The 26988-nt window shown below is 36.7% G+C and overlaps 1 protein-coding gene across 4 annotated transcripts in view; it reads left to right on the forward strand.

The window, feature by feature from the left end:
- Pkcdelta (Protein kinase C delta) overlaps positions 1–26988 on the forward strand; it is a 58567-nt gene that overhangs the window by 18308 nt on the left and 13271 nt on the right. Inside the window, exons 4-6 of one of the 4 annotated variants that reach the window (XM_074095142.1) lie at positions 3729–3858; positions 12660–12770; positions 14538–14615. In XM_074095142.1, the coding sequence (XP_073951243.1) occupies positions 3786–3858; positions 12660–12770; positions 14538–14615 (262 nt within the window). In that variant the 5' untranslated portion in view covers positions 3729–3785. Of the gene's footprint in view, positions 1–3728; positions 3859–8993; positions 12426–12659; positions 12771–14537; positions 14616–26988 lie in introns of those variants that run through there. The other 3 variants (XM_074095139.1, XM_074095140.1, XM_074095141.1) reach the window with 3 other exon arrangements.

Raw genomic sequence — 26988 nt, forward strand, 5'->3', positions numbered from 1 at the left:
ATAATTGCCATAATTAATTTCAGGTAATGCAAAATATTCACAAAGTTATTCTAATTATAAATAAACCCGCGCAGCTCACCCAAAAACTATAAGATTTAACATTTCGGAGACCTCACGCTACACTAGCGCCTCTAGCGGTAAATATTGTCCCGGAAACATGTCGAGCTAAATTCGATTTAAGAAACGAGTTATCCGGGACATACACATCGGGGGTACAGCATCTTAAATATATTATGAAAAATTTCGAAAGAATGTAAATTTAAAAAACAAAAGCGAAAAGTCCTTTTTGTCGTGACGACCGACGGACTAACAGGCAGCATCATTAGGCTTAGCTTAGTATTAAATTCCAATGAGAGTAGGTACAGCATCTTCAAACTATGGTTTACTAGTGTTACCAGCGGCTTCGCACACGTAAATCATTAGGTCCAGCAGCTGCATTGAAATTCCAGGATTTAATCCGGGATTAAATCGTTTTTTTATTCATTGACGTTACATTAAAAACAATCATGTCAACTTTCATGACTAAGCCCAGGTTGCTGTTTCGAGCTTTTATCTATGGTTATCCCGTGGGAATATCGGAATAAAAAGTAGGCTATGTTTTATTCCAGATGTCAAGCTATATACATACCAAATTTCATGACTCTAAGCCCAGCGGTTATTAGTTCAAGATTTTATCCCTATCCCGTGGGAACGTTGGGATAAAAAGTAGTCTGTGTGTTATTCCACACGTCCAGCTACCTATACCTAAATACCAAATTTCATGACTCTAAGCCCAGCGGTTGTTATTTAGAGATTTTATCCCTATCCCATGAGAATATCTGGATAAAAAGTATTCTATGTTTATAAACCAGGTTATAAACTAACTTTTTGCCGAATTTAATCGAAATCCCTCCAGCCGTTTCAGCGTGAAGAAGTAACAAACATACTCACTCACTCACAAACTTTCACATTTATAATATTATATATATATATATAATCATAATGACTTTTTATTCATAATATTACATCAGTAGGTAGAATTATTATAAAGTCAATATTAAAAATATTTTTTTTTTTTGTGAATTGATTTTATTCACAACACAAGATACAATAATATGATAGGAAACAAAATTAATAAAAACAACATAAATATACCTAACTATAAAAAGAAAACACCATCTAAGAGGCCCTCCTGCGGCATAGACCCCAACACACTGGCGGCATTACCTCTCTGTACAGTTAGAGAAATTCGCTGGGAGAGGTAAGCGCCAGCTCTGGGGTCTCCTGAGGTCTCTATCAGCCGGGACGACAAGGCTCCCATGAAGGCCTTCATGTCAGCCGACCAGGGACCCATTGTCTCCACTGCGAGCGCCGCAAACTCATAGTCCTTTAAAAGAGAAGAGTATTTGCGGCGCTTGAGAACTTGGGCCTGGTCAGCTGCAGCCCCGGCTTGTGAGTGGGTTGCCTGAATGTGGGACTGCGCGAAAGTGTCGACACACGTTGCGTCCCACACCAGAGCCCTACCCAGCTTCCATGGCACCAGAGTAGCCCCGTCGGGGCGCTTACCATCGTCTCTGGCCATGCCAACGGGTTCAAGGATTGCGGGCACAGAGACGGTGGCAAGCGAGCGGCGGACCAGGTCATTAATGGTGCCATGGCGGAATAAGCGACCAGCGCTTTTGGGGCATGAGAGGCTATGACGTCCCAGCTCATCTACGTCCTTACCACAGGTACAAGTGTGGGAGATACAAATTCTGCAACCAAGCCTTAAGGATATTGCTATCCTCAAGGTGCTTGGATCCAGAACTGTACCTAACTGACGAGAAGGGAGGGCGTTGAGCCAATGGCCTGACTCCGGGGCTGATACCGCCAGGAGACGGGCACGTTCAATCCAATTTATAAAAAGGGTAAGGGCAAGGGTAAGGCACCCGACCACAGATATTTCACGATGTGAAAACCTAGAACTTAATGCAAATTAATTAATCTGTTTAATAAATCGATTCATTTATTAATTTAATAGATCAAAAGTGATTAGACGTCTAGTTAAAAGACACGAATTATAGATAAATGTGTTATAGATTCCATCCAGTGGGTGTTTATACAAAAATTTTGATGAAATCGGTTTGTTTACACTTTCCATAAATTGGATTGACATAACGTATACTTATTATGCAAAATCTCGAAAAGAATGTAAATTTAAAAACAAAAACTAAAAGCCCAAATATCCCTTAAAATGGCATTTTTACTAAAATTAATTTCTCTTTCTAAGAACATCCTAAGTGCCCGTTATCCGTTAGTCAAAAAATATATGCACTATTTTATCTATTTAACATCCTGTATACATTATAATATTATAGTAACCAAGTTGGTGGTTGACCTTGCGAGTGCTACAAAGCTCTACGGCGTAGCGCTACAACCCGCGCCGTAGTACAAGTCGTAGCAATGTCGTAGGCATATCGTAGCACATTAATTAATCACTGCGTATGAGTATAAAGCTTCGACGTTGATCGAAGGTACAAAGTATCAATGCGACTTTTTCGTGCAAATTTAACTTACTTAAGTACTTTTTTAAGTTGAATCTAGTAGCATTTAATAATTACAATAGACACAATTTTTCAAACATTTATTTTTTAACCGACTTCAAAAAGGAGGTTCTCAGTTTGACCTGTATGTATGTATGTTTGTCCGCGATTATCTCGCGTTTGGCTGATCCGATTTGTACCGACATAAAAGTATTTGTTACATTTAGCAGAAGGTTTTGGTATTTTATTTCATCGACTTAAAAAAACGACTCTTTCATAAAATAATGTAACTAAGCCGTGTTTGAGCTTAATGGAATCTTTGTGAGATTACAGTCGCGGAATGAAAAGGTTGACCACCTTAAGGTCTGTTTTTGCTTGCTCAGTGTCACTGCTTCATCGACCGAATACTGCGTCATAATGTCATTAAAAAAGGTAACATGTGATTGCCTTTTCATTCCGCCACTGTACCTACCTCTTTTGGTAACAAATCACTAAAAAGTACGAAATAAAGATTTTTTTTAATAAAAAACGTAAAACCGACTCCACAATATATTTTTTTACGAAAAATAGCACCGACTACAAAAAAACTTCAATTTAATTTTCTACTAGCTTGAAGTCGGTGCCTCAGCACGAGCTAAAAGCACGAGCCAGCAGGAGTGGAACTATGTCGGCTACCTCACCATCGTACTATATATTGGGCTTCAATCACTCCTGCTGGCTCGTGCTGAGGCACCGACTTCTAGTAGAAAATTATTTTCAAGTTTTTTAGTCGGTTCAATATTTGTTAAAAAATTTTTTTTGAGTCTGTTTTACTTTTTATTGATTTTTTTTTATACTTCAATGTATTGATTATAAGACTAAGTAATGCATTGTATTGTATCGTATAACTCTTTATTGCACATAAAATATATGAAATTAACATAACATGTACAAAGGCGAACTTATCCCTTAAATGGATCTCTTCCAGTTAACCTTTGACGTAGATACGGTTTTGCTAGCCATCTTTGGTCTCACTTTCGGAATAAACCTTGTTATAAATTACGCATTTAGATGAAATGTAGGCAATCGATTTTTAAAGTCATGAAGATTTCATTTCACTGTTATTAAATTTAATCCTAATTATACGTTAATTCAATTTTAATAATATTGTTATTTTATTCGTGATTCTGTGTGAACGAATGGACTGTAACTGTCTGAAATAATTGAATTATGTTTTTATTGCCGCAGTACCTGCGCGAGCGCTTCAAGGTGGACGTGCCTCACCGGTTCCGGCCGCACCAGTTCATGTCGCCCACCTTCTGCGACCACTGCGGCGCGCTGCTCTACGGCTTCTTCAAGCAGGGCCTGAAGTGCGAAGGTACCAAGTGGTAGTCTACCGCTACCCACCTTAACGGGTAGTTCTACTAGCGTTTCAACCGCTATCAGTCTCCTCTCGCTTATACTGAAGAAATGAGTCAGGTAGAATGGAAGTATTTTATAAAGAATATGGTGTGCATGCGATATATACGATTTATTAAATTTTTTTGCTTACGGTATCTCATTTCTTCAATATATGCGACAGGAGACTGATAGCGGTTGGAACGCTAGTAGAACTTCCTAACCTATTCAGCTTTAACAAAACCAAAACAAACGACTACCTACTAAAGCCAACGTGTGACCACCGAGTCATACGGTGATTTTGGAGCCCCAACTGAAGTCACGGTCTTCGTACGGCTATTTTCCTGTGTCGGATAGGTCTCTGTAGGATAAATATACAGAGTGTATTCTGATCAATTGCGAAATGAAACGATTCAACTTACGATTATAAGTCAGGAACGGTCTGACTAGAACATAATGCGGGAGCGTCGCCGTCGCGAACGCGCGTGTTTGCGCACGCGCAGGTGTTTCACAGGTGTGAAAAAGATCTTTCGAAAATATCGAAACTTATCAACCCATTCCTGTCTTAAGCGCAAAACACACACAGGACGGGTGCGGGTCGGATCGAAAGTGCGGCGGGCCTATTTATGTGGCTATGTTCCCGCCGCAACATAACCGTCTTCCGACTCGCACTCGTCCTGTGTGTGTTTTGCGCGTTATAATCGTAAGTTGAACAAAAATTTAATATGTTTTACGAGAGCTTAAGTAGCGCGTATTCTGACCATTATGACTGCGTCGGGACTTCAGAACCACCATCCTGCCGCCGGCGCCGCAGGTCAAAAAAGTTTGTAAGCAAGTTCACTGTACTGAGTTCCATTGTCAACCAGCAACAATATACAAATGAGAGACAAATACTTAAGTTTAATTTTTGCACTTTACGATTTTGAGTTTCTTCAATCTTTTACAATTCGCTTGAACTAGCTTGATTAGCTGTAAGTAAAGTAAAGTAAGTAGTCACGAGTTTGTTTGTTTTGTGTTCAGCAGTCCGTTTAAAGCAAAACAGAGGCCGTATTGCCTAACGTTTCTGACGCTCGCGGTCGCAATCAAATGACAGTTTTTGTAGCGAAATCTGTCATTAGATTGCGATCGCGAGCATCAGAAACGTTAGGCGCAATGCGGCCTCAGGTCGTATAAAAGGTCATATAATTTAACGCGCTTGCAATCACAATTGCATATCTTTCTAGCAACCTTTAAATAAAAAAAATGCTGATAATAATTTCAAACATGTGTGCAGTGTTATTCAATATTTTGTAAAAAAAAATCAACTCACGAGGCCGATTTTGTTTCATATCACATAACATTCTGTCTTGTTACAAATTAACTGTGGCTCTAATTAAATTTACAACTGGTTTACACTTTCAAATTCTACTTATTTTCAAAGATGTCATTTGAAAAATCGGCCCTCTTTACTATGATTTCATTCTTTATGAGCTGTGCTGCTTTAATTGGAGAAACGTTGCTGCGTCATTCCTCAGAAATTGGCCTTAATGATTGACGGTTTTCTGGCATTGCTTAAAAGTGGAGTTACATATTTTTTTAGAAGATTAAGGCTGCATTTTCGGTGGTCGGCAAGGGCGGCGGCGGCGGCGGATCCACGGTGACGATACGCTAGAAAGTAACTCGAAATACTTAGTACCTATTTATGTGTATTTATTTTGAGAGTGAACAACAATATGTTCACTCTCAAAATAAATACAATTATTACACGTCGTCTGCCTCTGAAACACGCTGCTCACCGAATACTGGTACACCATAAAAGAATCGTACCTAGGTACCCCGTTGCGACAAAACCGCCACACGTTAAGTTCAATGTATCACAAACTTTTTTCATCTTAGGTGTAAGCGTTCAACAAAGTTGAAAAAAAATAGGTAGCAAATATAGCAAGGTTAATTGTTATTTAGCAGGTACTTTTTTGCTATCTTATTTTTTTAATTCCACTGTTCCTAAAAGGCGAAAAACCTATATACTGCTAAAGTCTTTACAATATGTAACCAAAACTACTTTAAGCGTCATATTACGGTGTGTTACATATGTATTTACACAAGACTCTAGTTTGATATATTTGTTTTTTTCCTTAAATATATTAGTAATAGGAATTAATCGTGTTTGAGAGTGGCTTTGCTGTCAGTAACAAATAAATACTTAACAAACAAATAATTTTGTTAGGTGTTATGTTGAATGATTATTTGAATGATATCGCTAACTGCCTTTTTGCTATGACTCCCACTCGGCATCTAGAATTCTTACTCAAATTGCCAGTTTATAGCCTTAACTGTAATAATAAGATTTTCGTCATTTATTAAGCATAATTATTAACACTGCAGGTAGAAGGTAATTATAGAGGAAAATTCCTTGTCTATACTTGATTTTCCTTTCTGCAAAATAACTGAATTGCATGCACCAAATCATGGTAATTGAACATCAGATCTATTAGATCACCAAGCTCTACCCTAAAGCTATTGAAAGATTGCATTTCAAGATGTAACCCACATTAGGTAAAAGTCCGAGTGCTCGACACGCTAAAGCCCAATAGACGACACCCTGCTGTCAGCTCTATTGCTAATGACATAAGATTAAAGATGCCAACTATTGGGACAGTGACGAGCACTGGTACGTTTGATTTCAAACATAATGAAATACGTCAGTGAAACGAAGAAATGGAAAAGCTAGTACAAAGTACGCATTTTTATCTACTTTCATGCAAGATGCAAGTGAGTATTTCGCTGAATTATGATGGTAAACATTGAATTTATTCCAAGAATAAAATCGTCCAAGAGTCAAGTAATTTTCCATATTTAGATTCACCACGGATGACAGGCGTGATAGAAGATTTTGGCAGCACATAAGAATTTGATTAATCACAATACTCACAAAGTCAGCTTATTTATTTTGTTTATGCGCTCCAGGTGGAACCATTTATCGTAGGGGTGATAATGAGAAGCTCACCTATATTTCTTCTTGCCAATGGTTCGGAGAAATAAGAGCGCACAAGGACTGAAGAGAAAAGGAAATTAATGGACATCATTACAACTGGAAGACTGGAAACTGGTAGTTCAAGTTTCAGGAAGAGCTGGTGTGCAGGTACAGTTGCGGCCTTAGGGGGTGGCGAACAGGGCAATCGCTCGGGGCCTCGCTCTTGCAGGGGCCTCAACAACCCAAGCAAATTGACAGACCTGCCGCCCGGAGCCTCGCAATGGGTGTGTATATAATAATGAAACTGTGCTATTCCAATTGCCAAGGGACCATCACGCGCGTCTACTTGACATGGGATAAGATCCAACATGGGGGCGGTTGCTTAATTGATTTCTATGTACGTATTTATAGCACTGCTACCGTGATTATACCTTGATTGACACAAGGCTCTTAGTCAAGCGTGCAAATCTGTGTGTAGAATAATTAATGACGCAACAAAAATTATCAAAAGTAGCATCACTTTTATCTTAGCACTTTCTGGTCCGGAGTTTGTCAAGGCAATTACAATTAATGTTCTGAAACCTATCGTGTGTGGTATCTACTGAAAGGGCTTACTTAAGCCAATTCGAAAAATAAATCACATCATTATATTTCAGTCACTTGTTTTAAATTAAAATAAAAAATATTTACAAAACATACCAAGTTTGGGCTCCTGCAGATATGATAAGGTTGAATCATTATTTGTAAAATATACCTAAAATGTTATTTAATAGCCTTATATCCAACCCCAAGAAAGCAATTTTGAAAATATTTACATTTATGCATATAAGCAGTACCATGACTGATTGACTGGCACTGGACTATAGTCCAAACCACTGGAGTCTTGAAATTTGGCAAACACCTTTGTGTCACATAGGTGCAGTAAGAATTTAATTTTGTATTCCCACAAGACGAGAAACTAGTTCATTATTTTTATTCTTCCACGAAGGTGATGCTAGTTATTTGTTAGGTAGGCGAAGGCTCGACGTAAGTACAAATTAATATCATGATCTTCAGATATTTATCACATATTGTGGTATTTACTTATCGTATAGTCAAGCATACCTATATTGACGAAAATGAATATTTGAAGTAAGAAATGTAAGATTGAAAACCATCAGTATGGATCATATTGATGGGTCGCAGTATTTATTGCACGTCTAGCCTTCACCATAAAGTGTGGGTCTCGCTCAACCATCAACGTAACGGGTTCAGTGTCTGCTGTTGTTATCAAAACAAAATACTTAATCCTTAATATCGAGTCTCCTTCACTTGTTTTATCTGCCTACAATTTTAAAACAAATTTATATTTTCAACGGTTTAACAATGACTCAAAATATAAATAAAAAATAGGCTTGAGTTGCGCAAGAGCTTTTTGAGTAATTTGTCCTATAATTTTATAAGCAACAATATTTTACATACAATTACTTAAATTTCTCTTCAAAAGGAACTGAATCAATCAAATAATACTAGTTAGACCGTCGATAAATACTTACATGTATGACGAATCAAATAATGTAACAAAAACTACATACGTATTCATCAACACGAATTATTAAAAATAAAAACTTTAACTTTGTTTTAGATAAAACCTTGATCTTAGATGAAAATTTTACTTTATGCATTAGAGTACAAAAAGTAATTTAATGTCGCCTAGGTTATATCTTGAATAAATACGAAGTTTACGAGCATGAGATGTGTAAAATTTATTTTCTTTACAAAACTGTTCTGTTCTGAAACTTTACACCGAAATTGTTTTAAGTTTTAACGAAAATAATATTATAACATACCTACCTATTTTTTTTGTCAATATCTAGAATTAGTACTTAATGGCAAAATGCCATATAGTGAAAAAAAACTATAAATATAAAATAAATAAAGATAGTAGACTGTACCTACAGACTGAACACGTTTAAAAATACACAGTGGTGTGTAACGATTTGTATCACTGACGCAATTTAATAATAGCTCATTAGCGACGACACATAAAACTAAACTTCCTTCCGACATCATGGGAAAAATCACATGAGCTATTATTGTCTCCTTGATAATCATCAATCAATCACCTGCGACTGGGCGGGCGGCGCGGCTTCCGCGGGCGGCGGGGAGGGGCGCCCGCGCACGCTGCGCCGCCGCCGCGCGCCAGTCAGCGCGAGCGAGCCCGCATGCCGCCACACGCAGCGCCCGCCCGCCGCGACGCGTCACGATGCCTCTATACTCCGACCATATATCGAACATGTACTATAGTGGATCCTCCTCGTACAGTGCACCATACAGTTACAGTTCTAAAACACCTTTAGGATCATCATACAGTGCCGCGTATCTCAACCCCGGCTCCAATTATAGTAACCATTCATCTCTTGGAGGATATTCCCGAGCACCGGTCAGCTCGAGATGGATCACCAGCAGCGGGAGGAACTACTCACCCATGCTCAGTACCATATCGGAAAGGGTCACGTCGAGTCCCGTAAGAATTAGTAGTCCTAGGCGGATACCTATTTCTAAACGAAGCTTCAAATCGTCTAGCTATACTCCGCGCCCAATAAACATCAATACGGCTGACATTGATGTATCAAAAAACAAATACCGTCCGAAAGATGAAAGTCCGCCACCACCGCCACCACCTGCACAACTGCCAACTGAAGCACCGAGTGCTGACAATGAAACTGGCCCGTTTATGCCTCGCATAGATGGAAAACCTGAAACTGGAATTGACTCGTCGCCAGGGGTACAAAGAAGTACTATAAGGCGAGGCCGAACTGTCGTAAGGCTACACACAATCAAAAGAAAAGAAAGAGATTCTCCTCGGAAGTCTGAAAATGCTATACAAAATACTGAAACAAATGTTGAAGTGGACGCTGGAAATACGGATACAACAGAATCAAAAGGATGGAGAGAAAAGCTCTCGCAAGACTTAATATACGTAGACAAAAAAGAAAAGAAAAGTCTAGGAGCTAAATTGGTAGAGAAATTCATTGTAAAAGATAACAATGACAGTGATAGCGAAAATATTGTTAACGAACTCCGCAATAAGCAACAAACACCTACTAGTTTAAGTGAACCACCGACGCCGTCAGCTGGTACCAGTAAATCACCCGATAGACGCTGTTCAATGGAAATTTTAGCGGAACAAGCCAATCTGTTAGACTCGTTAATCAGAAGTGAGAATTTGAGTACCGCTACATTAGATTTGAGCAAAGTTGGTGTAACGGATGAATCAGCAACTAACAGCAAAAAAATAAATGAACATAAAAACCTATTAAAAACAACAAAATCAGATAATTCACTGCATGATCGCCTTAGAACATCCAAAGACCTCAAAGAGCCTAAACACTCAACAAAAAGGCGCAGTTTGAAACGGTCTTCATCTGGTGGTAGATTGGATTCCATCACTGAATTTCCTCGGGAAGCAATGTGTTCAGCTTTGCCTGCAATTGAAGAAAATAGATCGTCTGTCAAATACGAAAACACTCAATTAAAACCCAAGTTAAAAGCGAAAATTACTTCATCTGTAGCGGTTTCTCCTCCAGCTAGTCCATTAAAATTCAAAATTGAGGAAGTAACGGTCGAAGAAAAACCACGACAGTTGAAAAAAGAGATTTCGTATAGTTGTACAGTAGATGACAATTTCGATGAAAGCCCAAAGGCGATAAATCAAACAAATAAAACAATCACCAATGCACTTAGAAAAAGTAAAACGAAATTTTTAAGAAAAAAGCCTGAATGTGATAATAATGTTCCTTCCCCTGAACCGGATGAGGGTAATTTTTGGGATAAAATTGGAAAAAGGGAGACAGTGTATTTACAGAAAAGAAAACAGTTTATTGAAGACACTAGGGAACAACGGAGGAGAGCGCTATACTGGTTTCCTGACGATGAAGGATCTAGCGCAAATGAAGATGTTTTTGAACAAGCAAATGATACTTACCCGGTTGCAAACGTTGATAACAAAACTTCAGATGATAATGTAGCCGAAATTGAAAATAACTTCCAAAACGTTATTGCTACCACAAACATAGAAGTTATTGATAATACAATAAATACATTGGATTGTATTACAACTGCTGAAGAAGAAATTCCTGTAGCTAAAATACAAATTAATCTATCGGGAAAAAATATGGGATCTAGTTCTCAGTTGGAGTTAAGAAGTCCTGCTGTGATAGTTAATATTAAAGATGATTCACAATCTCAAACGAGAATTGAAAATCCATCAACAAACAAATTAACAGAATGCAATAGTAAAAGTGAAACTGACAAGGAAACTAATAAATTACCTTCTAGACTAAAAGAAAGCGAGCGCATACTGACTGATGAACACCCCGTAGAATCTATAATTAATAAAATTGATATACCTGAGATCGATAAAGTTGAAACGATAACCTCATTGAAAGCGGATATCATACAAGATAAATCAGATAAATGTAGTAAAATTACCATACCAGAAACAACTTCTAATAAAATTGATAAATATAGTAAAATTACTATACCAGAAATCACTCCCATCAGAACAGATAGTAACAGCCAAAAAAATAAACCAGTGGCTGACAATTTAACCGTCCATACTGAAAATACACAGGTAGGACCGGTATCGCCTCAAACTGCTAGCTTCAGCGGCGAAGAGAGGGTTAACACTATTCCTGTGACTCAGGAAATTAAAAGTAAGCCAGAAACAAAAAGTACTAATCCCAAAACCAATAAAAGCCTTACTAAAGACGATATTTTAACTGTACGAACTAAAGATACCGAATCATACGCAGCCAGTAAAAATGAAAATAATGTCGTTAATTCCAGTAATCAAACAAGCCAAAAATTAAATAAATTATCTGAAAAAAATTGTCCGGTACACGGTAATAAAAATAACGCCCTTGTACACAATGAAACTACAAATGTACAGTCTCAAGAAAAATATATATCTGCTGAATTTAAACTTGACACTACCAAAGTTAATACTGATTTGAAACTAGAGATACGTTCAAAATCAGAAGAAAAAGATAATTCGGAAACTACACAAGAAAAAGATGAAATCGTTGACGGCATACCAAACAAACCGGACAACCTTGTTTCTGAAATGAAACCTTCTGAACTTATTCCAAAAATACCAACAGAAATAGAATCAGTAAACATTCCAAAAGAAAAAACTGCAATTATAAATGAAGAACAAAAGTCAAGAGAGAGTAAAAAGGCTGAAAGTAAATCTACGAGCGAGAAAAATGAAGAACTTAAACAGTCCTTAAAAGAAATCGTACCGCCGCCAGTCGTATCTAAAAAGCCGGTTAAGGAGGAACTGGCAGTACGGCCACTTATAGCCACGCCTCGCCCCCTTCAAAAGAAAAGTCCTCAAGTTATCCATTCATCGAGTTCATCTGAGTCTTCTTCTTCCGAAGAGGATTCATCAGACGAAGAAGATGCGGACGAGTCGGACGCGAGTGAAGGTTCTGCAGAGTTTTTCGAGTGTGAAAACAATACGGACGGCAGGACTTCTACGGGATCGAACGACTCTGGATTTGATTCTTCAGCGCCTACTTCACCGGCAGGTTTCGTCAACATCAAAAAAGGTAACGATATTTTGTTTTCTGCACCGTTACATTTTAATAAAGGAACACACATTCTGTATTTGACTCCGTGACACCAACCTACTAACCACCTTCTAACGTGTATGTACAAAAACTCCTGCCAATGCACGGCTGCTTTTGCACGGCTTAGCTTAGTTATGATACTCGTACGAAATGCACAATGTCTATGCAACAGTCCTCCTCTAGCGGCTCGACGTACGGTTAATTTTGTTTTAGACTGCGATGTTAACTGCCATCGAAAGTGTGAAAAATTGACAGCGAACCTGTGCGGGGTGAACCAGCGACTTTTAGTGGAAGCTTTATCATCTCGGAGCGCGTCTAAAAAAGGTAAGTAATTATTTTGAAATTATTTTAATAGAAGTCGCAATGGTGGTATAGAGATGTCGTTTCCTGGAGGCAGAATAATACCAACTCGAGCGTCACTCATACGTCATACGTCTTTTTCGAGATAAAGTTCTTTTACGACCGTACCTAAATCATCTCTAACGTAACGGATATTATTAGGTATCATCAAAAGATTGCAAAAATCCATAAATAAATGTTAGTACAAATCCGCCAGTAATATGGGAATATTGACCTCTGTGGCACATTTGCGTTAGTTCATGAAGTAAATTATCGGTGTACGAGAACGTGAACGATAAAATAGTAAAAGAAAATCATCAGTCTTTTATTTATATCTACAAAAGTCACGAAGTTAACCTGTTTAAAGATTTATTGTAAACCGAATGAACATTATAATGGGTAAGTGGATAGATGCTTTGTGCGTATTTGTTTATTTGTTGAGAACATTGGTGCGTGGGCGCACGATGCGGTTGCTCCTGTCTGGACAGCAGCCAATCACTCCACGCTCACCTGTACCTACAGAATTAATAGCACCTATTGCCACTGAAATTAACTTAAAGAGACACACGCCTTACTAGAAATAAATAGGTAGGTACGTTGAAACTCGTTGAATTATCAAAATAAATCTCTTACATTGGTTATCTATTATAAAAAGCAGTTAGTTACCTAGGTTTCTAGAAAAAAAATACCTACAGTGAAGTGAAGTAACAATCTACGAGTTAGTTATGCTTCTGTTACTAAAGGTAGGTATTCTTCATAATGAGAAAGTTCACGTACTTAACCTCTAAATCACTGCAAAGTTCAATACGGATGTGCATATTTATTCATTACAAATACATGATTGATCAGTGGCCATTACGATTCACAGTGAAGATCGATGCCAGGGCGTAGCTCCTCGTGATCATGAGTAACCGATCGACGAACACTATCGACGATTATTTTGGCTGGACTTCAAACGTCACTGCACGTATTTTTATTCCCGATTCCGACAACATATAGTTTGGCATTGCTTCGGTGTCTGTTGATTTTTTCAAAGTAATTTTTGGTAGATTTTATGGTATCTCCGTTTGTTTTTGATAGATTTACGGCTTTAAATTATACCTACTGAGATTATTTCACGCAGTATTAGACGATGGAGACAAAAAGAAACGTAGTTATGTTATGTAACAAAGAACAACTTGCTTTTTACAATCGCATGTTGACTAAGTATATTATTTTTAATTGCCATCAGAATCGACCTAAACTAATTGTTACAATTAATTCCAAAAAAGCATTTCTAACCAATAAATAATACCTAACAGCCAATATTATAGTTTTCCGTGTTTGTCATTTTCTTCACCTTTCTTTGAAAAGAATTAAATATAATAATCTAATATTTCGCAAACAAATCACTGAATAAAAAAACGTCTTAGCAATCCCCTTTGGTTTTAAAAACCTATCCAACGATACCCCACACGCCTACACCATAGAGATAGTCGAAAAAAAAAATCACCCCCACTTCACTTTTATGGGATGGGAGGTACAGTCAAGTGTAAAAATATGAACTTTAAAAATAAGTACCACAGACTCTTATTCCGTTCCGACGTAATAAGGCCGGAGTCACATATTTTTGAGTGGTTCGAGATCTTGCAAACCCTAGTTCGATGTTCAATACAAGTTGCATCCCACACTTATGGATAATATCACTAAGGGCGGCATGTCTTGAGAAAATTGATTGAAATTAAATCAGATTTAATAGCGTTACTCACGCAGGTGGCGAGACAGCGGGGCCTTCCGCGAGCGCTGCCCCCGCGCTCGGCAACACCCCCAACTTCCACGAACAACAGCTTGGTGAGATATCGTCAATATAAAATTTGAATTCCACTCTGAACTAGTTCCATCCAAACAATACCTATGCCTGTGCGTGATTTCATGTAAAGACAAATTAAGTATATTTATGTGATGTTTGTTGCTTTGCGTTAGATTTACTGTCGTGATAATCATTTTGCTCTCTGCCAGCACTAACTTTACAAATATCATCCCCATATCATTTAGGTTACTGTTGTATTTTTGTATGCAGGTAAGTAAATATGTTTAAATTATCTGGTTTTTATGTTTTCATAGAATTGTGTACTATTTATCCAATTCGAATTTATGAGAACGCTGAGCTGTATTGTCGATGACCAATTACATTATACCGACCTGTCAGCTATTTGCCACTGTCGAAAGGTCTTATGCGTCTCACACACTACGCAGATACGATAATATCGACCGTTTACTTTCTCAACCTCTTATCTACCCGAATTGTATACAACAAATTAACACTTTATGGTACTTAACACAAAGATGATTCTAAAGCAATTTAATGTGGCCAGATACCAGGTTGAGAAAGTAAATGTCAAATCCGAGATGACACATTCCCTCTAACTAATTTGTATACGCAGATAATATCCGCACCATCTTTCAATACATACCGCCACCACAGATACTTTACGATAAAATATAAATTATCTGCGCTGTGTGTGTTAGTCCATTAAATTACATAGGAAGCGATTTTGAAAGATATGCGGTCAGATACAGATATCTTACCGTATCTGCTTAGTATGTGATAGTTTCAGATAATTAAGCCACACACTAAGCGGATATGGTAAGATATCTGTATCTGAACGCATATCTTTCAATATCACTTCTAAATGGACTAACACACACACAGCGCACATAATTTATATTTTATCGTAAAGTATCTGTGGAGACTGAACATATATTGAAAGATGGTGCGGATATTATCTGTGTATACAAATTAGAGTGAAGTGTCATATCACAGATCGTATTCGACCGCTTACTTTCTCAAACTCGTATCTGGCCACATTAAATTGCTTTAGAATTATCTTTATGTAAAGTACAGTCGAGTTTATAAACTTATGATCAAAATTTAGATCAAAAATGTCTGAACAAGACTTTATTGTTAATGGCGTAGAAGCGTGTTCAGATATTTTTAATCAAATTTTTGCTCACAAGTTTATGAACTCGACTGTACGATAGATTGTTAATTTGTTATATACCATTAAGGTAGGTCATTGTTTCCTCCTTTTTTTTCGTTTTAATATTGATATTGATTTTTTTATTTGCGGTTGATTTTGATTCTCATTGATTGCAAAGAGGACGGTGGATCCTGCCCTTCCGTGATACAGTTTTAACTAGTACGGAGGGCAGAGGACGCTTACTTTGTGTAGTCTGTTAGGTTCTTAATTGGCTTGTATTATTTTGGTTAACATACTCAATACTTACTGTTAGTTTTTTATTGAAATAATGAGCTGTCATTATACGCTGATAACATCTAACGAGTCACGTAGACTATTATTTATCTTGTTAATATACTTTGTAAAAATACCCTCATAAAAAGCATTAAAAAATTAAATGTCTACGTTAAAATAAAAACATTAATTCTCGCACAATACGAGTATTTAACATTAGTTTTACACTAACTAAGTTGAAATTAACATTTTTATTTTATTTATTATTATTATTCGGGTAGATACGAGGTTGAGAAAGTAAGCGGTCGATATTATCGTATCTACACAGTGTAGTGTGAGATAGTTTCAGTTAAGTAATTAAATTTTATACGCAGATAAAATATTATCGCATCTGCGTAGTGTGTGACAGACACGCTCGCCAGACGAAAGGTATAAAAAAAGTAAAGCCCCTTGGCGGAAGTTACTTTGAACTTCAGTATCAATATTCAGAAACATCATAGTTGTTAAATGGGTCAGGCAGGATATACTTCATAAGCGCCATTGATTTTAGTTGTGGTCGGACCCTTACGAATGAATTCAATTAAAAATAATGTTTTTTACAATGAATATTGTTCAGTTATACGTTTTTCTTATAACTACAAACTTCCAACAGCTTAATGAAGTGACTACAGTGCTTTCATTGTAGCATGGTGCGGGTGACACTTGATGCACGTTTCGTTTTACTCGAAAAAAATTGCTGCGGTCTAAATATATATAGAAGTACTTATATTTCAGTTGTAGCCTGAATATGACTGGCGTAAAATATTTGAACATAAAGAAATATGTTATACGAAATAAATTGAAGCTATCAGATTTTTATAGTCAATTAATTGAATTCAAAGCACAATTAAATGGAGAAACGAAATATGCATGAAACGTAACACCAGAGACTTGTTTAGTGATGGGACCTAATCTTGAGTTATATCGGTACTTATTAATTTAACCTTACTTAAATGGCTAATAATATTCCAACCTAGAATTGCACTAATATTCTCATCAAAATTAGCGTAATAATCGGATTAATGATGACATTAATTTTGATTAATATTTTAAATTATTCATTTTATCGACTCAAGTTTCGACACTTTAAACTCTCTAGTCTTGTGATATTGTCAGCTGTTATAAGCTCGATTTAAGACGCAAATCAGCCGGTTTTTTTACCAGACTGCGAAGAAGTGTTATGTGTTTGACGCGTATGTATGTATATATATGTCTATTCCTATGTCCTCTCGTAACTACTCAACGGCTGAACCGATTTCGATAAATGATACGTCATTGGATTCGTCTTGATGACGCGAGTACATGAAATTCTTGAAAAATCAAAATGGCGGACTTTTGGCGCCTATGTTTTCAAAAAATGATTTTTATTCTAACCAATCGAGTGGGGTATCAAATTAAAGCTAATAATTAGCCCATTCTAAATATATGGGTTATACTGGTATTAATCTACCATTTTCACAGGACTATTAAAAAAGTGTGAAATAAAACAAAAATTTAAAAAATCAAAAAACCCGACTGCCGAAGAAAACAAGTCTAGTGGGCTCGAACTTTTAACTTAAAGTTCATCAGTCAGGACCCATTTAAATCGTGACGCTCAAAAATTCTTACCTAATGGGTCCCGACTGTTGAACTTTAAGTTAGCTACCTACTTAACAAAGTTCTAGCCTATTTTTTAAGACAGTCGGGTTTTTTTTTCATTAAATCTCTGATGCTCTCTTCTGTGTTTTCTCGAACAAATAACATGGCTTAAGATTTCACAAAACTTCTATAAGGCAGACTATTTATTATTAAATACTTATTCATATCCACTTGCCTTAAATAGAAAATACAACTGTCTGCGTATGTAAGTATATACACCGAAATAGAAACAAGACTTTTCCGAGCCGGATCTAAAAAGCATCGTGATTTATTGAAAGTTCTTAGCAATCTACAATATAAATCACTTACATGTGCGAGTACTGCTCATATCACCCGCTGGGAACAGATTAACCTGCCAGCAAAACTGGATCACATGAATAATTTCGAAAATATTAACTAGACTAGAACACGATAGTTGATTCCAATTGCCAAGTACCCTGTTTTATCTTAGTTGTCATTAGTTATTCTCAGCGAAATCTCTCTCTGAAAAAACCGTTATATATGCGTGGTTTATTGCTAGCAATTGAGAGGTGATATAATTGCTCTGACTAATAAACAAGAGTTGTCAAATCCGATGAAATACTTGCTTGACCGACTTTACAACAAAAGGTATAAATGTCATCTGTATACATATAAAATAAAATGTCCTGTCCTGACTCCTGTCTACCTAATTCATCGTTGCCCAATCGAAACTACTGTACCCTTAGTGTAAGTTTTCGGTTACAAAATACGTCTCGATCGCGTTCGCGTAAAATCTCAATTTGTATGGAAACACGAACATCGCAAACGTTCCGCTAGAGGCGCTGTTCGTGTTTCCATACAAATTGAGATTTTAACGAGAACGCGATCGAGACGTATTTTGTATCCGAAAACTTACACTAAGGGTACTGTAGCCCGAGACTTGAAATTTGGCAAACATATTCTTTGGGGTCATAAAGATGAACTGCACTGAGAAGGGATTAATAATTAGTACCTTTGCTTGGGCTAAAACTCGGTAATAAGCGTTTTCCCAGAAATAAGACCAAGCTATAGATCGATTTGTCATTCCCGAAAACCCCTACATACCAAATAGCATCGAAATCGTTGGAGCAGTTTCCGGGATCCCCGAAATATATATATACAAGAATTGCTAGTAATAATAATTATAATCCTAGTAATTCGTAAGCAATTAAGTAGATTTATTGTAATATAGTATAAAAAGAAACGATAACAATTATATAGATTAAAAAATATTAAAATATTTATACAAGAATTGCTCGTTTAAAGGTATTAGATATTTTCTGTTCAAAGTGGTCTTCGTAAGTATAATTACCAGATAGGTACTTAATAAATAATAAATAAATATCATGGGACACTTGACACCAATTGACCTAGTCCCAAACTAAGCAAAGCTTGTACTATGGACACTAGGCAACGGATAAACATACTTATATAGATAAATACATACTTAAATACATATTAAACATCCAAGACCCGAGAACAAACATTCGTATTATTCATACAAATATCTGCCCCGGCCGGGATTCGAACCCGGGACCTTAAGCTTCGTAGTCAGGTTCTCTAACCACTCGGCCATCCGGTCGTCAAATGAAAATACATACTTCAAACCTCGTATTTATATTCATCTGGGACGCTTTTTTCCGTGGCTGCTAACGCGCACAGATTACTAATATGTAGTTAATGAAAGTCCTGCGGGATAACGAATGAATACATTTTTATATTCTAATTGAGTCAGACAACGTATAACCTTAACTAGGTACTAAAACACCTTAGGGACTGGAAATTTGGCAGACATATTTCTTATGGATTTCTTATGGGGGGTCCAACAGTGGACGTCTTACAGCTGATATGATGATGATGTTTTTTTATGAGTCAAAGAGGTCAGAGAAGCACTAAGAATTAGGGATTCTTAGAAATTGCCGCATGAAGGATATAAAAGCGACTTTTAAACACTAACAGACTAGTTGATTTGATATACATCCTTACTTGTAGTGACTGTCTTGATATTTGACACATATATTTCTTAAGGGTCTTTACGTGCCGCGCTACAGTTGTTAGCATGACAAAAAGTTAAAGTAAAATATGTATGTACCATCAGCCAAATAAGTGGTCTATCAATTTTTAAACAAGATCCTATCAAATAAATATGTGGCTAAAGTTGAACTTTCAAGTTGACAGATACGTAAGTATATTGGCATTATTGTTTTAGGGTGGTAGACCACATGTTTGGCTGATGGTACCTACCTGTGCTTCGTTGTGTTACATATAGATGCTGGTGAGAGTAAATATTCAGGATGACGCGTGCCGTGGTTCTTATTGCAACGTCATTAGGTAATCTGTAATTTTGACAAAACCACTCGTCTTCAAGGTATAAAGTCGAAAGCGCTCGCAATGCTAACTCATCACAGTTTACGAGAAATAACATATTTTATGTAGTGTGTGGATACCGTCGCCCCATTTCGCCTGACACCGAGCACTTGTGTTGTGATCGTCCCACTTGCGGGTTCCGCGTTCCAGGCCCGAGCAATATTACGTAATCCCGACACAATCGGAACTCACTTTATCTTACTGTAAAATGAAAATCACAACAGCTACGCGTAGCCGACCGTTGCATAACTTTGCGGGAGCTATAAAATATGAAAACAATTTTTTAGGTGTCGTCATACTCTTGTCTGACACAAATAAAATTAACTGTAACTAGTGTTTATCTGCGGCTTCGCACGCGTAAATCGTTAGATCCAGCGGATGAATTGAAATTACAGGATTTTACTAAAGTTCTGTGGGAATTCCCAAAAACTACATCGTGGTTACTTGTACTATTACTTATTCTGTGATCGCGGTCTTTATTGACGCTGCATTATAAAACACAGTGCCAAATTTCATGACTATGCCCAGCGGATGAAATTTCGAGATTTTTTACCGGTCCCGTGGGAATATCGGGATTAAAGGTAGCCTATGTGGTTTTCCAGATGTCCAGTTACCTTCATACCAAATTTCATCCAAATCCGTACAGCCGTTTCAGCGTGGATGAGTAACAAACATAAACACACACACTCGCAAACATTCGCATTTATAATATTGTCAATGAACTTTAAAAAAATATGGTAAACTAAAGCTTGTCAAGCTAGAGCTTAACATAAAATAATGGGATATTATGAACAAGTTACGAAGAGTAAGTACTACTATATTATAAGTACATGTTTGAAAGAAAGAAAGAAAATATTTTATTTATAACAGCAGTGACACATTATAAGCTAGTGCCATCCACGAAGACGCGTGATTTTGTCAAAATTAGCCATTAATGACATTGTAATAAGAACCACGGCACGCGTCATCTTGAATGACTCTACCTATATACAGGTTAGAAAAAATAATAATAAGAAGTGTTGCCGCTACAAAAAGGCTGCTGCTTAGTCCTACTTAGAACGTAATGGTTATATTCTCTTTGGTCCTACTTCATATACTCGTAACATATGTTTTATGGTTATGCGCTCAGTGTATCTTTGAGAAAAAACTCGTATAAGTATGTAAGAGGTTGATCGTATCTATTAGCAGCTTGTGTTGTATTGGTGGCTTTTGTGTCCGTGTGTTATTATGTTCATTTATTTGAAAGTAGAGAAGCTTAGGTTTCTGCACAAAGACATACCTAGCTGTCGTGCACGTGTGATAGTAGAGTAGCTAAGTTATAGGCTTGTTGACGACTCAGTCCCGGAATATTAATTTCAATTGTTTTTTAACATGTTCGACCAGATGGCCTAGTGATTAGGGAACCTGACTACGAAGCTTGAGGTCCCGGGTTCGATTCCCGTGTCAGGGCAGATATTTGTATGAAGAATACGAATGTTTGTTCTCGGGTCTTGGGTGTTTAATATGTATTTAAGTATGTATCTATCTATATAATTATATTTATCCGTTGCTTAGTACCCATAACACAAGCTTTGCTAAGCTTACTTTGGGACTAGGTCAATTGGTGTGAATTGTCCCGTGATATTTATTTTATTTCTTATTATTATGTAACGTTAAAACGTAGTATTACTTACAAACACAAAGTTGGGGGTTTTCCAACTTTTTGTTAGTTAGGTTATATTAACTTTAAGTTAATTTCTTTAAGACTCGTACTGTGTAAAATATAGATAAGGATTAAATTGAATCCGTGATGCGTGGTAAACCAGTTTCCTTATTTATGACCTGATATTTGCGGTACCATCAGCCAAATACGAGTATGTGGTCTACAAGTCTACCACCCTAAAGTTGATAATCGATTGCATGTCACAAAACAATAAGGCCAACAGACGTGTCTGTCAACTTATGAAAGTTCGACTTTAGCGTATATTCATTCATTAAAACTTGATAGACCACTTATTTGCCTGCTGGTACGACAAAATCGCAAAGCTTTATTTGTTTACTTCATCCACGCATTTATTTATTTCTGTGCACTATCCCAACAAAAAGACAATTATATGACCACGAATGCTAATTATAGAATTTACATAATCTGAAAGTTATATGTAATAACTAGCTTTTACCCGCGGCTTCGCACGCGTAAACTATTCGGTGTGGTAGCTGCAATTGAAATTTTCGGGATTTTACAAAATTCCCCTGGAAATTTCCAAAATTTATATCGTGGTCTTCATTGAGGTTGTGTTGTGGATAACTGTACAAAATTCAAGACTCTAAACCCAGTGCTGAAGTTTCAAAATTTTTCCCTATCCAAATTCAAATGCAAAATTCAAATTCAAATCATTTATTCAGTAAATAGGCCGCAATGGGCACTTTTACACGTCATTTTTTATACTACCAGCGCTTTCGGAAAGACCATCATTGCCAAGAAGAATGCGCCGCAAGAAACTTGGCAGAAAGTCATTTTTTCAAAATAAAATAATTACAAATAAAATACTTAGAAACTACAGTATACAATTAAAGAAAAAAATACGAAATAATAATAATAATAATACAGGGACGTATGGGGTCCCTTAGTTACAAAACTATACCGTGGGAATATCGGGATAAAAAGTAGCGTACTTATGTGTAGTTCCAGACATATGGCTACCTACATCCAAATTTCATGCCTCTAAGCCTAGCGGTTGTTATTTCGACATTTTATTCCTAGGTATCCCGTGGTAATATCGGGTCATAAAGTCGTCTATGTGTTTTTCAGAACATCCAGCTCTCCTACAATACCAAATATTACCAGGGCTCTTAGCCCAGTGGTTGTTATTTCGAGATTTTATCCTTAGGTATCCCGTGGGAATATCGGGTCAAAAAGTCGCTTATGTGTTATTCCAGACGTCTACCTACCTACATACCAAATTTCATGACTCTAAGCCCAGCGGTTATTATTTCAAGATTTTATCCTATCCGGGAATATCGGGATAAAAATTAGTCTGTGTGTTATTCCAGAGGTCCAGCTACCTACATACTAAAATTCATGGTCCTAAACCCAGTGGTTGTTATTTCGAGATTTTATCCCTAGGTTTCCCGTGGGAATATCGAGTCAAAAAGTCCCTTACGTATTATTCCAGACGTCCAGTTACCTACATACCAAATTCATGACACTAAGCCCAGCGGTTATTATTTCAAGATTTTATCCCTATCCCGGGGAATATCGGGATAAAAAGTAGCCTATGTGTTATTCCAGAGGTCCAGCTACCTACATACTAAATTTCATGGGTCTAAGCCTGCGGTTGTTATTTCAAGATTTATCCCTAGGTATCCCGTGGGAATATCGGGTCAAAAAGTCACCTATCTGTTATTCCAAATGTCCAACTACCTACATATCAAATTTCATGACTCTAAGCTCAGATGTTGTTATTTCGAGATTTTATCCCTATCCCGTGGGAATACCGGGATAAAAAGTATCCTATGTTTTAATCCAGGTTATAAACTAACTTTTCGCCAAATTTCATCCAAATCCGTCCAGCCGTTTCAGCGTGAAAAAGTAACAAACATACTCACTCACTCACTCACTCACTCACATACTCACTCACTCACAAACTTTCACATTTATAATATTAGTAGGATAGGATTAGTAGGATTCTGAGCGCAAAGACCAACGACCGGTTAAACGATGCCATAAACCTCTCAGTCAAACAGCAGCCATACCAGTGACATTTTACTCGTCACGACCCTTTGCGTCTGTTCTATTAATACAGCTTAATAATACTAACGATCCCTGTGATCAGGCAATATCAAATCGCGAGCCAAATTTAATTTATAAATTGTGAGCGCTACCGACCGCCGCGTCGTCATTTTATATCCGTATATCGATATACAATACCACGTCAAAAGCAATCAATAAGTCATTAGGTGCAAGCTCAATCAAATGTTTCGGCACACAGATTTAATGTCTGGGACCCAATACGAGTACAATAATGAAATTCAAATTATTTCACTATATTTTAGGTCAGATTTTATGTATGTAATATTCGTTGTGTATTGTTTTCATACGCGTTTTTAACCGACTTCAAAAAGGAGGAGGTTATCAATTCGGTTGTGTTTTTTTTATGTTTGTTACCTCAGAACTCGGTAATTTATGAACCGATTTGAATTTTTTTTTGCATTCGTCTAGGAATGTCTTCAATTAGTTCCCATAAGCACCAAATCAGGATCTGATGATTGGATCTTAAGGAAATCGAGGGAACTCTTCAAATGTTGTAGGGACACCTATAGTAAATTGGATATATTTAGTAGTAGGTAACTCGTGCATTTGCTCTTGAAAATCATCATTTGGTGAAGTGGAACTGATGATGAAGACCACAGTTGACCATCGGAGTTACTTCTCAATAACAAGTATTTCACGGGTTGAAGTTTAATTAGTTCGACATAGTTGCTAAGCAATTTATGCTACTTGTAATGCATATGGTAAGACGGGTGGTGAAGCACCAGGACTCCTCAATAATGAACGTCTCTGCATCGGAAAAAGCAATCTATCGTAAAAGTTGATAAAAAATGGTTGATATCAAACTTTTGTATCTTAGATTATTTACACTAAACTATTACGATACTTAATAACATTAAATTGATCGCGAATAAGTGACACGCTTTATAAACAGTTCAAGCTTCCGCGCATATTTTTAGACTGGCTTTCAGTTGAAATGTTTACAATTATGTCACATTTATTTATCTTATTTATACCGATTAGGTACATCTCGACTCACTTTTAACCGACGAAAAAAAACGGACGAGGTTCTCAAGTCGACACGTATACGCATGCGCATGTATACATAAATATATTTTTAATGTATGACGCATAACTTTATACAGAGTAGTCCGATTATGAAAATCCTTTTTTTATTGGAAAGCCTATCCTACGGGTAGGAAAACAGGGGATGATTGATTGTTCAGTCCTTGATTGTAATGTATAACTTTTACCAGGCATAACTTTTTACAGAGTGATCCGATTTTTAAAACAACTATGAAACTCAAAAAATCAAAGGCTATTTATATTATTATTTATTTATATTTCTTTCTATTATATAAACATAAATACATTTGTTACAAATTCATTCAATTTGACAAATATTTATCCCAACTGTAGATGCATTATACGGAATTATTTTATAAAAAAAACAGAGAAGCGGCTTTCGTGCAACGAGGTTGCATACTTTATTAAAAAAGCGGGAAAATTTACATTTTGGAAATATTTTGTTGTTTTGTAATTTTCTAGGTATCGATATATTTTAATACCATAAATTTTATGTAAGACTAGTTTTTGCCCGCGGCTTCGCCCGCGTGGAATTCGGTTATCGCGCGCTGTTTCCCCCGGGAACTGTGCATTTTTTCAGGATAAAAAGTAGCCCATGTCACTTTCTGGCCTGTAAACTATTTCTATGTCAAAAATCACGTCGATCGGTCGCTCCATTTTGACGTGAAAGCTGGACAAACATACAAACAAACAACAAACATATTTTTTTTCTGTAACCTTTTGTACAATAAAGAGATTTGGTGACAATGGGAGTTTACTCTTTCGAATATTTTTTTTTTTAATAGTTCCACAATTGACCGACAAATTGATGAACATACATAAAAAAATATATAACAGTGGAATGCATGACCTTCTCCTTTTTTTGAAGTCGGTTAAAGAGCCTGTTGTGGCCTACTTACTGTAGAAACTTTTTAATTTTTCATTTTAGCTTTCTACAATCATTTTTTCCCGTTCCAGTAAGAATTTTTGGGAATGCTCTCTTAATGCTCCCCTACACTCCCCAAGAAAACCACTTGCCAAATTTCGCTTTCTACGACCAGCAAAACGAAAAATCCCGTTTTTCCCCGTTCCCGTGGGAGTTTTGGAAAGTCCTCTCTCAATGCTCCTTAACACTACCCAAGCAACCTACGTGCCGAATTTCAGCTTTCCACGACCAGTCAAACGGAAAATCCCGTTTTTTGCCTTTCCCGTGGGAATTTCAGGAAATTATCTCTTAATGCTTTCCTATACTTATAAATGAACCGACATGCCAAATTTCAGCTTTCTACGACCAGTAAAACGAAAAATCGATCCCATTGAACTGAATATAAATATCCCGTTTTTTCCTTATTCCGTGGGAATTTCCAAAAATCGTTAAAACTGATTTTACTATTATAATCACCTACTTCTATGGCATATTTGAAGTCTGTAATAATTATAGTTACGGAAATTGGGTCATTAATTGAAAAAAATATATATATATGAATCCAATTTATGCACTATCCCGTGGGAATTTCGAAAAGTCCTGAAAACTGTTTTTAGCTGTTAGTATTATCTATTTGCATGTCAAATTTGATGTTTCTAATAATTATTGTTACGGAAATAGGGTCATTTTTAAGTGAAAATATAAATCCCATTTATTTTCTATCCCGTGGGAATTTCGAAAAATCCTTTCTTAGTGCGCGTTTACAGCTATTAAGCAATATATATTCCAAAAATTTCAAGTTAATAGGTTCAGCGGTTTGGGCTGTGCGTTGATCTATAAGTCAGTCAGTCAGTTTCTTCTTTTATATATATATAGATAGATTGTAATCAACACATTTGATCCTATCTCTCGCTTTTTCGTATTGAAGTGAACAGTGAGAGACAGATCAAAGTGAAGTTTAAATATTTGGAATCAATTTGGAATTCAGTGCGTAGGCCCAACACTAACCTCAGCATTAAAAAAAAAGTTTCATTGTCTCACGGAGTGAGCAAAATGTTTTCTTACTGATTTCTAATAGCAAAGCCTGCCTGTTTGAGGTGCTGAAGCGAAAATTTTAATATTTGATTTAACAAAAGCGCAAAAGTTAACGTCATCAGGCTGCCTTGTCTGTAAAACATCTTTCAG

Source organism: Choristoneura fumiferana, chromosome 12 (genome assembly GCF_025370935.1).
Source record: "Choristoneura fumiferana chromosome 12, NRCan_CFum_1, whole genome shotgun sequence".
NCBI classification, from domain to species: Eukaryota; Metazoa; Arthropoda; class Insecta; order Lepidoptera; family Tortricidae; genus Choristoneura; species Choristoneura fumiferana.